This window comes from Argopecten irradians, chromosome 8 (genome assembly GCF_041381155.1).
Source record: "Argopecten irradians isolate NY chromosome 8, Ai_NY, whole genome shotgun sequence".
Lineage (NCBI taxonomy): Eukaryota > Metazoa > Mollusca > Bivalvia > Pectinida > Pectinidae > Argopecten > Argopecten irradians.
This window is the reverse complement of record NC_091141.1, coordinates 29951141-29968689: the sequence shown is the minus strand read 5'-3', so window position 1 is coordinate 29968689 and position 17549 is coordinate 29951141. Positions and strand designations below refer to the sequence as shown.

Genomic DNA, 17549 nt, shown 5'->3' with positions numbered 1-17549 from the left:
CAGGAATTCGAGTAGGGCTTTACTACAAATTACATTTCAGAATAATAAGACTGTCATTTCTGTCATTCGAAAATTATTTTTTTAACATCTCTGACATAATTGTTGGATTGGACAAAGGGAAGCAACTCGAATAGGTAAGCAACAATGCACAAACACCAATATCATATATTCTCAAATCACTATAGTATTTTAAGCCAAATAAATAGGGGCTTTAGCTTGTTTCTTAATTAATAACATATTCCAAATAGTGGGCGAAAACTTTTATATTTCCCACGAGTGCAAAAAGCAAACATGAATATAGTTTATTGCACTTTCGCGTTAGGACACGTATGTCTATATCAGATGTAAAATTTGTGTATTTGTCACTATATGACCCAATAATTACATCGTTCGTAAAGATACGGGAATAAAATAAGACAGATAATTATATTGAGATCTGATGTAGGTGTCTCAGTGTATATTGTAGAATAATTGTAATGGCATATTTAACTTACTACATCTGTATGTATCGTTGACATTGATATTATATAGAAAATGAACACAGCTGCTAGAGGAAACTTTTATAACGTACATTGTCACCTTAACACATATAATATCTACTGACGATTAATGCTGCTACGTCACAGCTATGTTGTCCATTGTTATTTTGTGTAAACACAATAGTAACAAAAGTAATTGTATGCATATATAATTTATTTTGTAACATAAGATATTGACTGATACAATTATTTATATTGATAATTTGAGCATTGGAAGATCAATGCCATGACTATAGACACGTTAAAAGACATATATCACGGTGGTCATTTTCTAATATCATATCATGCACAACAAAAACAAACTGAATTGTTATGTACAATGCACCTCCCTGGCATTAAATACCGTATTCAAGGTTATGTGACTTCGGTTATGTAAATCTGGATGAATAAAGAAAATGATAAATATCAACAGCTTGGCTTACATTAATTATTGATGGCGGTGGATGTCTGTAATACTACAGTAATACGGTCATAGTCCCATGCAGTGAAAAACTTATAACGAAATCATAATAAAATAACGCATTAAAAGGTATACTGTAAAACTAATTTTTATTCGTGTGTAATTTACTCTAGCAAATTTGCAATCCAAGTTTTATATCCGTGAATTAATATCTACATCTTCTATATTGATATGAATAGTCTTTAAAGTGATACATTCGCGAATAATTATCTTCGCGAACTTGTTTTGAAATGGAAATCGGGAAATTGACAGTATAGGTCCTTAAAATGTATTATATATCAGCTAATGTTTTGTCATTTTTGACTATAACAAAACAGTACGATTTTTAAAAGCCTTTTAAACTTTCTGAACTTATATACAATATACGATTTATGCTGATATGATGATTTATTACATGTGTATTTCAGTCTTGGTTCCATTGACATGGCATACCTTTATGAATTTATATTTCGATATGTTTGATTTATTAATCAACAAGTATGACAGCTTTGATAGAAATCCGATTGTATACATACCCAAATGAAAGCATGTAACGGTACCGATCACACACTTGGCCCACATACAATTATAATATGTGTACTTTTCAAAAGGCCACCACAGCTATCAATGTACAATCATACAAAGCTATGTGACAGCTTTAATAAAGATAACGAAATTTAAACCTACCCGAATAGAGGCGTGCACTGAACAAATAATTGCCATACTTAAAAGGCCGCGGCGATCGGTGTACTGTTACACATGTACGTAGATAAGTGTAAACTCGCCAGTAAACAGTAGACGTGGAGGTTAATACAGTGAACCTAGAGGGTTAATAATTGGAGAATACCCAGTGTCATATCTGAGGTAAGTGGAAATTTGTTTATGTATAGGTTATATCAAGAAATTATAGATCGAAACATTGAACTTATGATACATTTTAAGACTGGAAATGAACATATAATCATAATATTGAATACCAGGAAGTAAAACTCAGTTCACATATGTACTGTGTACGTGATCTACAAATCTGGATTTATTAATAGACATGTGTCATTAACCATTCTATACCATGAACAACATTAAACAGACACACATCAGTATCACAATACAGTATACTGTAATACATTACAAATAAATAAATAAAATTTAGGCGCGGTAAACATATTGGTTATACCCAATCGCGATTATTCAGCATCATATCTGAATGGAATTAAAATAGTTTAATTATGTAAACGACTTGACTGACGATTGGAACATAATGCATCGTTTACACTAACGTTATAATAACTGTACAAAACTTGTTAACACACAACTTAGGTAACCAGGAAATTAATAAGACTCGGTAAACATACGCGTGTACAGGTATCTGACCTACAAACGTATTTCAATAGACATGATAAACCATTCGATGTCTTAAAGATCAATCTTAAACTACATTTTACTAGATTTATTTTTATAACTTACTCTTATTTGTCATGGAATTTTTAGCGTGGTTCCATAAACAACTGTCGATCATAACCAATGCGATATGTTTTAGGACAGGGCCGGTAAACAATGATGCGTAATTGATATTCAATTTGCAACTAAATGAAATAATTTAAAAAAACTGCATTAACTAGATAAAATATAGGCAAACCAAGACAAGCATGCAAATTTATTTTAAACGAGTTTTTTATGATACGAACATTAGGTGTTTCACTTTTGAAAGACAGTAAAAAGAAGTATTAATACCATAATGATATCTAATTTGTATATAATTTCAGTAGCAAATAAACACGAGCCCTTATTGATATTCACAATCCATCAATATATATAAATAAAAAAAGATCAAATAGTAATAACAATTCATTGATATAATTTGTAGAAAAAAACAACATATAAATAACTATAGAATTACGCATTTAGCATCTTATCTGATTTCAGTAAACAATTAACTACTTTTGTTTGTACTATATACAGGCATAAGTACAGATTGATGCAATGTTCTTTCCAAGACAAAACCATATAATCAACGAGTAAGGTTACAGTTCGGTGTCTGCTCCTATATTCCATCCAAACTCTCTCTCTGTAGGGAAAAGCCAACTAAATGAAAAAAATAGACCTTCGAAATGGCCCCTGTTTACAGAAGATTGATTCAAGAACTTTCACCCGGCCATTGATTGGTTGGTTAATTATAATGAAATGTTTTCGGACAGGTAATTATTTTAAAGAAACATTGATATGAAATTTGAAATCCAGATTGAAATTAAGGTTCAAAATATTAATTTTGATATGGATACAGTTTACATGAGTTTAATCAGAAATTTAATATGCGTACAGATTTTCTTGCATATCAAGACGTAATCAATGTCATTAAGAAAACTTTCTCATCAGATGAAATTTCCAATTGGATTTTAAATTACCCCATCATCCCGCAAAACTTGGAGACAAAAATACATTATTCCTTTTAGCAGTACCAGAAGCACGAAATTGCAGTGGCTTAAACCGGTTTTACATTACCGTCGAATAGCTATGATTTAACAAAGAAAGTAAAAAAAAAAAAATAACGCATCATTGTTACCGTTTTCCGATCTGATGAAACGTCTCCCTTACAATCTACTCAGAATCAGAAAACGGCTGTATGGCTTTAATGTTTAATAACTTGTTATTTGAAAAATTGTGATAATACAAATAATTATGTAATACAATCAAAAGTGCTTTAAATTTGTGTGAATAGTTGGTAAATTTTAACATCAATTATCAATTTATCATATGTATATTTCGTATGAATTTGACATTCTTTAGGCTTGATTATATTCTTGATTATATTTAATCTACATGTATATTGTTTGTGACATTTGAGATCAAAACTCAAATTATGTGTGATAATTGTGTATATGTTCTAGCAATTTACTTCGATACCTTTTATGAAAGATTCTATTTTCCATTTTATTTCGTAATATCATTAATGTCACGGCCATCCTAATTGCTTATAAAGGACACTGACAACGGCCTTATTGGTCAATCATATTTCTATAATTTTAATGTTTGTAGATGTGTTTAACCATGCTATATTTTATTGTTAATCAGTTAGGTCTCAGAAGTTTCCGTGCTTTAGTGATCTAAACTGTATCCATTTGATGCTTTCATCTTTGACACCCTTGAGTATGCAGAAACCTTACATTAATACACCGCTATATTGGCTCTGTTAGAAAACTGTATTTGATTCATATTTTCTCTTTTGTAATCACAGATTCAAACAAAACAATCATGTCTAAAATCCGAGCACAAGTGTCTACTGGAATCCGCTGTCAAAGTCACTCGTCAGAAGATGCCATGTTCATCTGTGTTAACGTCGGATGCAATGAAAAGCCTGTCTGTAAACGATGCATTACAAAGTCTGGTGATCATTTCGGACATGAAATGGATTTATTGGACGACCATGTTGAAATATTTAAGAATAGAATAAGAGATGCTAAGTCGGATACAAGGGATACTGTCCTTGATCCTTTACGGACAGAGGCCAAGAAAGTTGAAGAAGATCTAAAGGGATTCGATCAATTTACAGCAACTTTGAACAAACACATCGAGGACAGAGGCGAGAAAATCATCAATACGACCAAACAGTTGGTTATCGATTTCAAGCAAAAATGTAGTCAAATAAGAAAATCAACTCGCCAGGGATTGGAACAATACCGCAAAGGACTTTTGGCAAGGATAACCGAGGTGGAGGCTGACCTGACTGCACTTGAGAGGTGTCTGTCAGATAATTGCAATGCGGATATTGTAAATGTAGCTAAAACAGGATTATCGAAGCAGTATGAAGACGTCGAATACCCAGCTAACATCCAGGAGGTGTCATTCAAAGCAAGTGAGAAGGCTCTAAATGATCTGGAAAGTCTTCTCGGGACTCTTCAAATCGAGAAGAGAGAAGGTAATAGGTATGTATCATTTTACAAGTACAATGTATTTAATATGTTGAATTATGTTAAAATCTCTGTAATGAGATTTTAGGTTATCTGACCCGAAGGTATGGGTGACCTATAGTCTTCATGTTCCGTCCGTCGACTTCTTTTTTAATAACCGAAAGGAATGGGATTGTGACATTTCGACTGTATGATGCAAAGAGGATGGGCTACCAAGTTTTTTTTATATAAATGACCTTGACTTTCATACAAGTTTACAATAATCAAAAGGCTAAGATCTTTCAACGACTTCTTGTCAATAAAAGAGAAATTTGCAAACCTGAAATTGGATTTGTCGCATGTTGGTTTACGTTAATTCACAAATTTATCAGGAGCTCACAGCGTCAAGTAAAACGACCGTTTAGAATCATGTACCTCATGTTTATCTTTATATATTTAAGTTTGAAACATTTAGATTTTGAAATAAATTTCTTATATTGATAGAATGTTAACATCAAAATACATCCATACAAATGTACACAGGTGGTTCAAGTGAAAATGTACATATATGACAAATGCATACATTTCTGTATATGTTTACATCTTGTATGCAATTGCACAAACTATCCAAAAAGTTACTTATTAATAAATTGTCTTATATAAAGTGATCTGCTAGAAATTTGTTTCTAAAATATGTAGAGTGTTACAGAAATAAATTTATTTAACAATAACTTTCTTATATATTTGATTACATCAGCCTCCACTTTGAATGTTTAATGTAAGACATTTACACGGTATATGTTAAGAATGAATATGCTATGATTATCACTATTCCTATTGTAGAAAGATGATCACGTGATGTTCGATATATAAAGATATAGACTCGTTGTGTCAAAATTGCGCTTATGAATGTTGCACAAGTGGTACCGTCATCTGACCATTGGTCTCCTACAATTAGCACGTACATCAGATAATCATTTTGACATTTATTAAAGAAACATATTTATCTAATATAAAATATAAGGACCTTTTGATTCGGTCCATATGCTGTTGTACCGTCCTGGTATAATCTACAATAATGACGTCTTGCTACACCAGCCTACATAATTTGATTTTACCAAGTCACCATAAATATTTAACCCAAACAGAGGTATATATGTTACGTTAAAATCACCTTAATTATATATAACGTTAATACCCTTATAATTACAATAATATTGCTTTATTAGAAACATTTTGATAATAAATGGCATAAAGGTTTAGTATATATAAAGTATATCCATGATGTGTTCATGACAGATCAAGCAGAGATGCCTCTTCATTGTATCTAACATCAATTTATCAAGGTTACCATGACAAACATATTGCAAATCTACTATTAATAGTCACTTGAACGCAATGTCATTTTGGAGAGATAATATATGGTATGATAATGTAGCAATTATTTCTGCGAATGTAGCAAAATAAATTTCCCTCGACCCGTTAAACAATATAAAGCTTATATTTGTTTCAATTAGCTGATAGTCGTTCTATTATCACAAGATACTATTGTAATACAAATGTATTCTGTTAACTCCTAAGCTTACATCGACATCAAAATATTCTCAAGTGTTTATAGCAAATCGATAGACAGAAATTCCATTCCATCCATATACAAAATACAGCGCACATTACTTTTTAAATGTTTAATTCTTTATTTGGATAACAAATCGTTCAAATTCGTTCAAAGTTGGTAATCATATACGTAAAATTCGGACAAAAGGCTAAATATAAAGATGCTCAGGCTAATCAACAATAACGGTAGTGTCTGATGTTGTGCTGATGGAATTTGATAATTAAGACGTATTATGTATTATTCTAGGATCAGAGCATTGGGAACTAAAGTACAGATGTCACAGGCAGAAGCAAGGGCTCCAGCTAGAAGGTGAGCAACACATATGTAACAGTTCCATAAAGTTTGTAAGCCAACAATAAGAACAGATATAATTACAAGTAAACGTTTACTATTTCGTACATTATCTACAAATGTATTAAGATGTAGGACATGTATGTGAAAATATCCAGGTTATTTTCTCCTCAAACATAAACATATTGGTTTGGTGAAACTTGATACCTCGAACTGCTATATCTCGATCATTACTATGGCCGAGACATTCTTTGTATCGTTTTACACATAACCATGTCCCCATGAATATATAGTTAAATACAAAGTATACCTAGAACACTGGATTTTATCAAGAATAAACTGTAGGGAATTCTTTATATCTTCATACAGAGAACAATGAACAATACTTTTATGCTAGTGATATGTCTAGAATATCGTAGAATATTTAAATCACCATTAAGCAATATTTGTATGTATAACCACAGTGTGGTAATGACACCGGAACAGATTGTCGCTTTTATCTGCATTTTTAAAAGTTTTTGGATAGTGATGTTTGGTACATGTGTTTCCGAATATATCAGCCACACAATGATATATAAATGGGTGTCGCATAACAGTTGACATATGTTAACATGTACCACATCAAGAGAGGTACCGACGTAAATCGCCTGTCGTTAGAACAGATGCTAGAAAAGAACATCGCCCATAGATACATGATTTAGTACCACATTACTCTATTATGATATATAAGGGTAGATTTACAAGAAAAAAAACCTTTTCAGTCCCATCTATTAATGTTATGGGAGCAATGTAAAATATCGGTGGTGTACGGCTCATAGGTGATATTTTGATTGGCGGGTGTACGGTTCATAGCAAACGAGGTGTACGACATATAGTGACCTCGATATTGGTAATTATCATAAATATAATAAATGAGATGTAAAGTTATATAGATCATGTTTGTTTGATGATTATACATATATTTTTCAGTCAGATGACATATAACGTCAGTTAATTTAGAACAAATTTCCCGACAATACGTACATTTGTATTTAGATACGTCTCCATCTGGATGTCTTAACTTTGCATGTACATTTGTATTTATGTCACATAAAATTGTAATAGGCTGGATCTTTTTCACGAGATTTGCATGATATGTATCTTTTAAAAGTTGCTAATGAGGTGATGATCTAGTCGCTTCACCAAGGTCATTCCACATACATGCAGAGAAGAATGTATAAAAGAAGATTTATTTAGAAAAAAGTCTGTGAAAAGGAAATTTATAATTGCTGTCCGTTCTTAAAGGCCAATACCTATTTTTCAATTTGTAAAATTGGAATGTAAAACGAGATTGATAGTCGCAAAAGTTATTAACTTACTGTTGATACTACACTTATCATCATCTTCTGAAAATTTTGATTAAAATGAATAAAATGATAATTTTCATAACGCGGGTCGTCATATGTTTCCTGCCGTTGTCCTAAATACTGCATGGTAAATGGATATTATTGCGCAAGTTGGCAAAACATCGAAATTAATCTCCACACTTATCATATATCACGCAGGGGATTTTGCATATGTTTGGTGTTGTTACCTCATTTTAGGGCTTCGATATGTAGTTTCTTATATTATTTATGTTTCTAATAAACCTTTGAATTTTGCTAAGGAAATGTATACGTATTGGGCCTCATAGTTATAAGTATCAGCGACTTTTGGAGGAAGAAGTGAATAGAGAAAATTTGGTGCTAAATTATCCTCGATTTTGTTGACTTAACTGTAAGTTTTCTACATTTGCGTCTCTTAGAAAGTGTCACCAGGCCCTTTTTGGGTGGCCAAGTGGTTACGATGTTCCAACATATTAGGCCACGAAGAAATATGGCTGTAGGGTTACCCGACCGAACCTATTTTTTCCCACTTTTCTACGAAAACAAAGTCAGGATTTCGACCTCAGACTCCGGTTCCTGTCATTATTTTAGAGTGAAAGACATTAAAAAAAATCCTTCCGACCTTTGTTTTGCCAATGTAACCCTAAACAGACTTTTTCTTTTTTTGGCCTTCCGCAAGCTCTCTACCTCTGGGATGCGGGTTCGGATCCCATGAGGGGCAATTGCCAGGTACTGACGGCTGGTCGATGTTTTTTTCTCCTGGCAATCCAGCACTCCTCCACCGACAAACCTGGCACGTCCTTAAATCGCCCTGGCTGTTCATAGGACATTAAACTAATAAAATCAAAACCAAACATTTCCGAAAATAATGCTGCATCAGTTACATATGAAAAAAACAGTAATAATTATTCCGGCTTCTCGTTAAGGTATTTCTAAGCATTTTGTTTATAATTTTTAAAATTTCTGTTCCATGTGCAATTAACTGCAAATAACTAAATACTTTAATCCTTATTCACATTCAGTATCGCTATCGCTTCATCATCCTCACAACTGTCATATATATCATCATCATTCTATGATTTTCATCATCATCATCATCATCATCATCATCATCTTTATTTCTAACCTTGACAATGGATCAGATATCAAAAAATATATTTCTTAGTATTCAAACGCATTATCATCTCGACAAATTCGTGAATATTTAATATAATTAGACCTACAAACGATAACCAAATTTGTGAGTGGGAACGAAATTAGTGGGTTTTGTACGTGTCTTTATGTTGCAATGCACTGATTATGAGAAACAAACAAACCATAATTGTATGCATGATTGTAAACTGTTAGTAACACTAATAATGTAATAATGATACATAGTATGCATTATTTTTAGTCTTATATGGTTATCCTTTTAGTTTTCATCATTTCATCACTGAAAAGATATATAATATTAACTATAGGCCGTACAACTCCATTTTTATAATATGTACCGTACACCTCTCGAGATAAACATTTGCTATGAGCCGTACACTTCCTTCGCTATTTGCCGTACACAAGTGCGATTTAGACGAGCCTTTTGATATAAATGAAACGGGCTCAGAAGTAGTTTTCTTATGAATCTACCCTTAGATATCATAATAGAGTAATGTAGTACTAAAATATATATTTATGGTCGATGGAAAGTTCTTTTCCAGCATTTGTTCTAACGACAGGCGATTTACTCTGACCTCACTTGGTGTGGTGGCATGTTTATATCTGTCAAGTTTTTTTTGCGACTTATCTCGAAAACCATTTATATATCAGTGTGTGGCTGATATATTCGGAAACACGTGTACTAAACGTCAGTATCCAAAAGTATCTCAAAATGCAGATAAAAGCGACATTCTTATCTCATTCAAATCCTGATTTTCTCACTCTCGCTTCAGAGGGTACCTAGTTCCGGTGTCATTACCACGCGGTGATTATGGTCGTCATATTTCATGAATCGTCTGATCAAGAGGTTGATAAAATCCGTGATACTGATAAAGAATAAGTTTTAAATAAATTAAAATAAATCATACACAATTGAAATACAAATAATCTTAAAGATTTCAAGACTCAAGACAACATTACATTCAAAGAATATAGGTTAATGTTCTTGTAATAATGGTTTTTTAAACAAAGTTGCCATTTAAGATCAATATTGAAATGAAAATGTCCAACTTCACACCAGTTGACACTTAAAACAATTATAGTAAATATTATATGCTTTGTGTGTGGACAACATACCAAATGCTGAAATATTGTACCAAGTTGTTCATGTGGAAGGAAGGAGAAATGTTGATGAGATACTAGTTGTTAACCAACTTTCTAATACACTATAACAGTTACGGTTGTTCAAGCTTAACCTATGTATAACTTAGCTTACATAGGAATGCGTGTCTTTTCAGGCTTCGTCCTATATAAAACTCTTTGGAAAATATAAACATGCAAATTTGATCAACGGAGTCAGCAAACATTTATCACTGAAATAATATCAATTAACTTAATGATGACAATGGAATTGGGTCCTAATTAAAGGCGTTTTTTGAAAGTTAATGTGTCGGTATTGTCAGTTCTATAATAAATCATTATCATGACCGTCCGTTCGCAAACATTTAAATTGACATATTCAAATCACTAGAAATAATTCATCTTGATCTATAAAAAACATGTTTAAAAACTTTGTATCACTGTAACCTAGACTTCATATATTGTTATTATGTAATGGAAATCGGCTGTACGTGTATAACAATTACTGAATAAACTGTACTTCGGTCAATCGGCTTATTCTGTGTGGTGAAAAAGAAATATAGATAATATTACGTTTATTATCATTGCAGAAGTATGCCGCAGCGGGGTACACGGCCACAGGTAGGCTTATTATGATAATGAAACACCTGTTTTGCTTTACATTTCTTTAATGATGGAAATTCTATTAAAATCAATATATAAGAGGTGTTTACAAACTTAAAGAAAGAAAATCACTGTTATATTGGTTTAATTTGCTTTATTGTTGTACGTTAATCGGAAACTGTCCTTAGATATTAATCGGAAACTGTCCTTAGATAAGAAATCAATTAAATATTAAAAAAATTGAAAAAAAAGTGTTTTGTCTTATGAACAGTCGTTTATAATTGTAATAAGAATATTAGGTCGGATTCAGTTATCTCGTAATAATAAATTCATACTGATGCTTCCTTTATGTTCTAATGTCGATTTGCTATGGTCGTAACATGTTGCTATACAAATATAGATATTGTAATTTACAGTTTCCATGTTAATCATGGTTAACATATTCGACCAAATATGACCATATATCGATACATATACACAAACATATATGAGTAAGTAAACGATATTGGAATCGTATAAAATCCAAATAAATGGCTGACCCGATAGTTAATGATTATATCAAACATTATAAACTTTGATACCATTGGTGCCTTAACCAACATAATATAGAAAAACAAATCTGGAAAATTCACTATTGCTCACAATTACGTTATAGTTTCAATTAAACCATGTTCATGTGGAAGTCAGGACTACCTGTTTGAAAATGTGGATTGTTTATTCAGAAAAAAATATAATTGACACGTTTCTACTTTACAGACACCAGATAGTTGCCAGGTGAGTTTTATGGTGAATGTTATGAACGAGATCAAGAATGTCAATTTATAGATTAGAGAAAATATATCTAAATGGGGATACATTTTCAATTCCATAATATCGCCAGTATTTTTTTATTAATTTGATTGATCTAAATTAAACAATTATCTTACCTAGTAAATCAATTGCTTTAAGAATACTCAAGTGGATATATACCTCCTGTTCTGATGCAGTTAGGAGCTATGTTTATCATTACTTTATATTTTATATTTGTATTTTCGAAAAGACGTGCGGACAAACCAGGTGTGAATGTGTGAGTATTGTTTCTTTCTTTTCCTTTAAACTTTAAGTAAAACATTAAGTGGTTGATACTTATTCCCCGTCTTATTTTAGAGTAGTATGGTGACTATGTGATACCACATCTGATTTATTGTTGCTTTTAAGTTTAAATTATCGAAAATCGCTATTTTGTTTTATACATTGCGTGTTCAATGATCTTCCAGACGATTTGTCAAATGAATCACATTGTTGGACGTCTTACGATTCCAATCAGAGCGTTTTCTTTAGTACACATGTCCTCACGTGGGCACGTGACCATTGCGAGCGACTATATTAGGATTTAGTCGGCAACTATGTCCTGAACACCCCACTTTTGTATTCATATCGTCATCGTAGTCAGAACGCCCAGCTGTGATGACGATTGACATAAAATGGAAACCTATCAGAGCAACCTGTTGTTTTTCGCTATATCCATTTGGTGTTTTTTTTAATGTCATATCAATTTTAAACGAAGGGAAATCGATAAAACAATGAAAAACAAATGCATGTCTCCGTGTCAGAGAGTTGAGACACACCGCAGAAGCGTATTCAGTGTGGTGTCATCGGAATGTGTCAATTCTTACATTGTATACCAATATATAACAACGTATAACTTGCAGGAATATACCAATGAGCAACGAAAGGAAATGCAATATTAACCCACACACGAGTCAGAAAAAATCTCCTATTGTAGTAATGCAACTGTGATTGTCATGTTCTATGACGAAAAATGTTTTTACGATTTTACAATTTGATACATATTCGCATGTATGTGTTGTTTAATGAAATACTTATTTTATGTTTTTTTTATCACATCGATAATATGTATCCCACTATGATAAATTTATCAGGTCAACGGTCTTAATTCAGAACATATTATAACGACTTAAACCATTTAATAATGATTTCACACTACACCTGCTTATGACATTATAATCTTATATATCAAATCGACTTTGATACCATGTGTAAGACATTTGAAACCGCAAATAGTGATTTCAAATATTAAAGTTTGCGTTTTGATATGGAGAGCATCAATTTGCCACGTGCATATTCTAATTGCAATATTTGTTTTTTTTTTAAGTTTGATTTCAATTGATAACCACAATGCATTCATATTTTCGATATATTTACCTCTTTTATTTAATACGAATTCGTGATATTCGTGTATTTAGTATTAAGGAATTTATTCATCATTTTACCTAATTGTATAACCTGCATTACATTTGGTACACTATATTATTATTCATATCCGTATATATAATAACTAAAAGAGAGGCTCTGAAAATTGATAACCAAGCTATTAACAAAACGCTTCTGAACGAGTTTTTGTGAGGAGAGATAACGCGTTAAGTATGAAAGTAATGCTAAACTATAATGTTGATTACTTTTTCTTTTGAGAAAGGAAACAAAAATCATTTTTTTGGTCAAATATCCCAGTAAATGGTTTAGTTATGTTTAGGGCACAAACACGGACAGTTGATGACATCACACGTTTATCTATTGTGATTTATTATTGCACTGATCAAAATAATTCAAATTAATCCATCATTCAAATTTTTGTGAACTCTTCTCCATAAGATAAAACCCTATTGGTACAGTCTTGTGTGTATATCTGCACATTACTTACCTATTTCATAATATGTGTCGATTATAATATATTTAGAGCTGCGGTAAGCTCTAAAACATGCATATTAAACTAATATTTTACAATAAATTGCCAAGCGTATATGGTGTCCTATTTGCTATAATCATTCCGAAACGTTAAGCCGTCGAGTACTAGATACTAGCTCAGTGCAGTTTCTAGCGTTTTATCATTGAGTTTGTTCTCATAGTATCCAGTTTCCTTTTCCTTCCAACAAAGTGGTACGCTTTGCTGATTATGTGACTACTGGGATGTGCATCAAATAATTTACGGATTGTGAGTTAATATAAAGCCATGACCAAGCAGTGATTAACGAGGCTCACCTAGACGAGTCTTTGGACTCAAGATTTTCTTGTGGGACTTACCAAAATTATGAGAACCCTCGATTTCTTTGTAATGGGAATCATCCAAATTTGAAAATTAGTGTTCAAGACTCGCCTTAAGATTCTTTCATAAATAACTGTCATGTTCCTTACAGAATACGATGTTGCAATAACATTTATGGAGATTTTAAGTCATCTGACCTTTAAGATAAGGATAACCTATAGTCATAACGCTTTGTCTAATGTTGTCTGTCGTGTTTCGTTCGCAAACCTTTCGTACAAATGACTTCTCCGCGATAACTGAAAGCCCCAGTGTATGGGCAGTGGGTTGATGTGATGAACGAATACGAAGTTTGTTCAAATGAATGACTTTCATTCAATGACACAGGGGTTGTATAGGCTAAAATCTTAAAACGACTTCTTGACAATGGCTAAGAGGACTAGATATCTGACATCGGAACTGATGTTTACTTGGAAGGACAATCAGGTTGGTTCAAATTTATGAGCTTGACATTCAATTAAGTCCACCGTAGCAAAACGCGCTTGCTATATTGTAAAGACTTCAAGAGAGAAATAATTAACAATAATTAATAAGCTTCCTGGTATTGGGCCTATAGTATGCTAGAGCTATCGAGTTTGATCAAATGAGTATCCTTGACTCCCATTTAAGGTCACTGGGAAAAAAACACTTGATGAAATAGATGACTTTGATCTACTCCTAATGACACAGTGTTAAATATAGCATAAACGTATAACATCTGCCGATTGTCTTGGTTGATGAAAATGTAAGCTTATTTGATCATTTAATATTGATCCAACGATCACTGACACTATCGTGCTTATTTGTCAACGGTGAGCATCTTTAAATTATTGATGGTGTCTTGTTTTGTATTAAGATGACCGTTAAGACTCCTAGGCTTCTTGTTAGCAACAATTAATATTTGTGAATTTTAACTAAGAATTCGAGCTATTTATTTGTAATTATCATAAGCCATATTTCCCACTGAATTGTGTTACTAACATGTTCTTGTTCATGGCAAAACAAACGTTATCTAATGAACTATTACTGGGTATGGTCCGCAAACAACATTGGAGTATAAATACATAATACAAATGCTATATAAATATAAAGATGCATATACATGTCTTTTATGTCGTGATATATAATTTAACCGTCGATTATTTTATTCACAGAAAACCTGTCCTGAGTGTCAGGTAAGTACCGATGTTTATCTTCTGTCGGTAGGGACATTTTGTTTTATTTATATTAACTGCTTAATTGATAACGGTTAGATTATTTATAGGTTATAGTATATCGTTAATGGCTCAGTGGCGTTGATACATCAGATGTTTACGTGAATCATTTTGACAGGATCCAATCATTGTAACAGATAAGACTAGTTTTTAGATATCCCAACTAACCCATCTGAATCTATATGGGGATTTGTTGTTGTCTTATTCTCGCTAAATCAATCATTTTTATGTTACAGCACAAGGGGAATGACTTCATAGTAAGTATCCTATGTTATCAAATTGTCAGTCATATACAATAGTGAATCTTTTACTGAGACGTTAAACTAGTATTAATAGAGAAATTCTATAATTGAACATACACGTCTAAATAACGTATATTCTTTCTTTGTGTGTCGCGATCCTCTCAGGTATTATCATAGTATTAAACGGACACAGCAGTATCATAAATCATCGAGCGGATACCAATTATATATCTATATCAAAATCGTATCACTTATTGTTAGAATATCACCAGTAACATATCCGTGATTAGGTGACACTATTAATCAAGACTATGCAAGTATTATCAACAACTCAATGTTTTTATTAACCGCAAACATAATAATGGTGTAAACAAAGTACATAACAGTTGCAATTTGCCAAAAAGTAGTGTACAAGCTAATCCAGTTGATATACATAGATAATCCTTATAAAATAAAGTATAATAACGTACCACCTTACCTTTTGTATTACATACTTTCACATGAAGCTACAATCGAAACATAAGATAGTTATATCAGAGACGACAGTTATCTGATGAGTATTACCAATCTTTATATTGTATGACTGGATATGAAGGATAGGGATATCCTACCGGAGGGTCACAGAATGTAGTAAACCCCTAGGCTTACCGAGGGTTTTGCAACATTTTGTGATCCCGGGGGTAAAATATCTCTATCCGTCATATCAGCTTATGAAAGAGTATTTTTCTTTCATATCTCTACGTTTTACTGCAAGTTTACAACTATAATATCCAGTCATTTTGAAATAAATTCGAAGAAATCCACGACTGGAAGTCGATGTTCTATACATGAAAAATTACGTGATATTTTCAACACAAATTCCGTTGTTTGCATCTTTTAGAGTAAAACCAGTCAATTTTGTGAAAAAAGTTAATATTTTACCGAGGATAGAGTGATTATGTTGACGCTGTGGCGTCACGAGGCTTTATTGCATGGGTAGCCATGCAATACAGCCTCAGACGACATGGGTGTATTGCCCTAGACCAGCCAGTGTTACACCCGTAGGTATGAAAGAATATTTGTTATGTGTTGTAGGTACACAGATTTAACACGCTAGACCAAAGTTTAGTGAGACGGACATTTCACTATGTTACCTAAAGGTATTAAGACGAATTTACTACAGAAATCATAAATGTTTTTATCTATGTCTGCTAGCTGATCCGATGTCATGGTTGTTAAAGGATCACGAGACTAATATTATAGAAGAAATTATAATGGGTAATATAGCTGTATCATTAAACTAGATATTGCCAAATATGACAAAATATATTACAATTACCAAAAGCATCAATAAGAATGGATTAATTGAAAAAAACACCCTCATAATTAGCAACATTCTGTTGAGATCATGACTTGCTATTCAAAATATACGCACCGCAGCCAAACATAAAATTAAGTATTAGAAAACGAAATAAAGGTATTGAAACTCGATAGAATAAAAAATAACTAATATGACCTTCAAGTGAAATCCTAAAAACATAAAAGTACGAGACGTTTACATAGATGGATATGTACCTCCATTCTTAAATATCCCAGGTGTTAAGTGATACAGACATAACTGATGTTAACATAGCCCATACCCATAGGATTATAAGTAAAGAACAGTTACTATAACAGTCAATTTGGCTCTAAATCAATCAATTCTTTCTTGTAGGAAAGATACATTAGATTTAACCAAATACTTAAAAAATGATGATAGTATACTGATCCAGCATTTACCTCTACTCACAACATATTATAGTTCCTATGTTCCTATTTTGGTTCGTTTTCTGAAAAAAACGTCATAATTTAGGATGTGCGATATAGATGCTATATATGCTTTCCACTTTCTTAAAGATAAGTTAACAAGGTATCCCTCGTAATCAAGTAATTGTTTCACTAATTATACGGTATAACCATCGTCATATTCCAGAGTGTTCAACAAATTTAATGAATATTGTAATTTTGTTTACATGAAATCACATTTGGT

At 32.3% G+C, this 17549-nt stretch overlaps 2 protein-coding genes across 2 annotated transcripts in view; both read left to right on the top strand.

Annotated features, from left to right (window-relative positions):
- The window catches only part of LOC138329825 (tropomyosin-like), a 1360115-nt gene that overhangs the window by 320080 nt on the left and 1022486 nt on the right, over positions 1–17549 (top strand). The gene's annotated exons all lie outside the window — the stretch shown is intronic.
- LOC138330084 (uncharacterized) lies at positions 1710–15613 on the top strand. The gene is made up of 8 exons (XM_069277458.1): positions 1710–1842; positions 4211–4898; positions 6724–6786; positions 10994–11024; positions 11763–11780; positions 12046–12072; positions 15240–15260; positions 15536–15613. The coding sequence occupies exons 2-8, from the start codon at positions 4228–4230 to the stop codon at positions 15596–15598; spliced, it is 894 nt and encodes a 297-aa protein (XP_069133559.1). The 5' UTR covers positions 1710–1842; positions 4211–4227; the 3' UTR covers positions 15599–15613.

Excerpts from the sequence above, each read along its gene's own strand:
- LOC138330084 (XM_069277458.1), top strand. The coding sequence starts at position 4,228 with ATGTCTAAAATCCGAGCACAAGTGTCTACTGGAATCCGCTGTCAAAGT. Across the intron at positions 6,787-10,993 it reads GCAAGGGCTCCAGCTAGAAG|AAGTATGCCGCAGCGGGGTA; the intron begins GTGAGCAACACA and ends TTATCATTGCAG. Across the intron at positions 12,073-15,239 it reads GACAAACCAGGTGTGAATGT|AAAACCTGTCCTGAGTGTCA; the intron begins GTGAGTATTGTT and ends TTTTATTCACAG.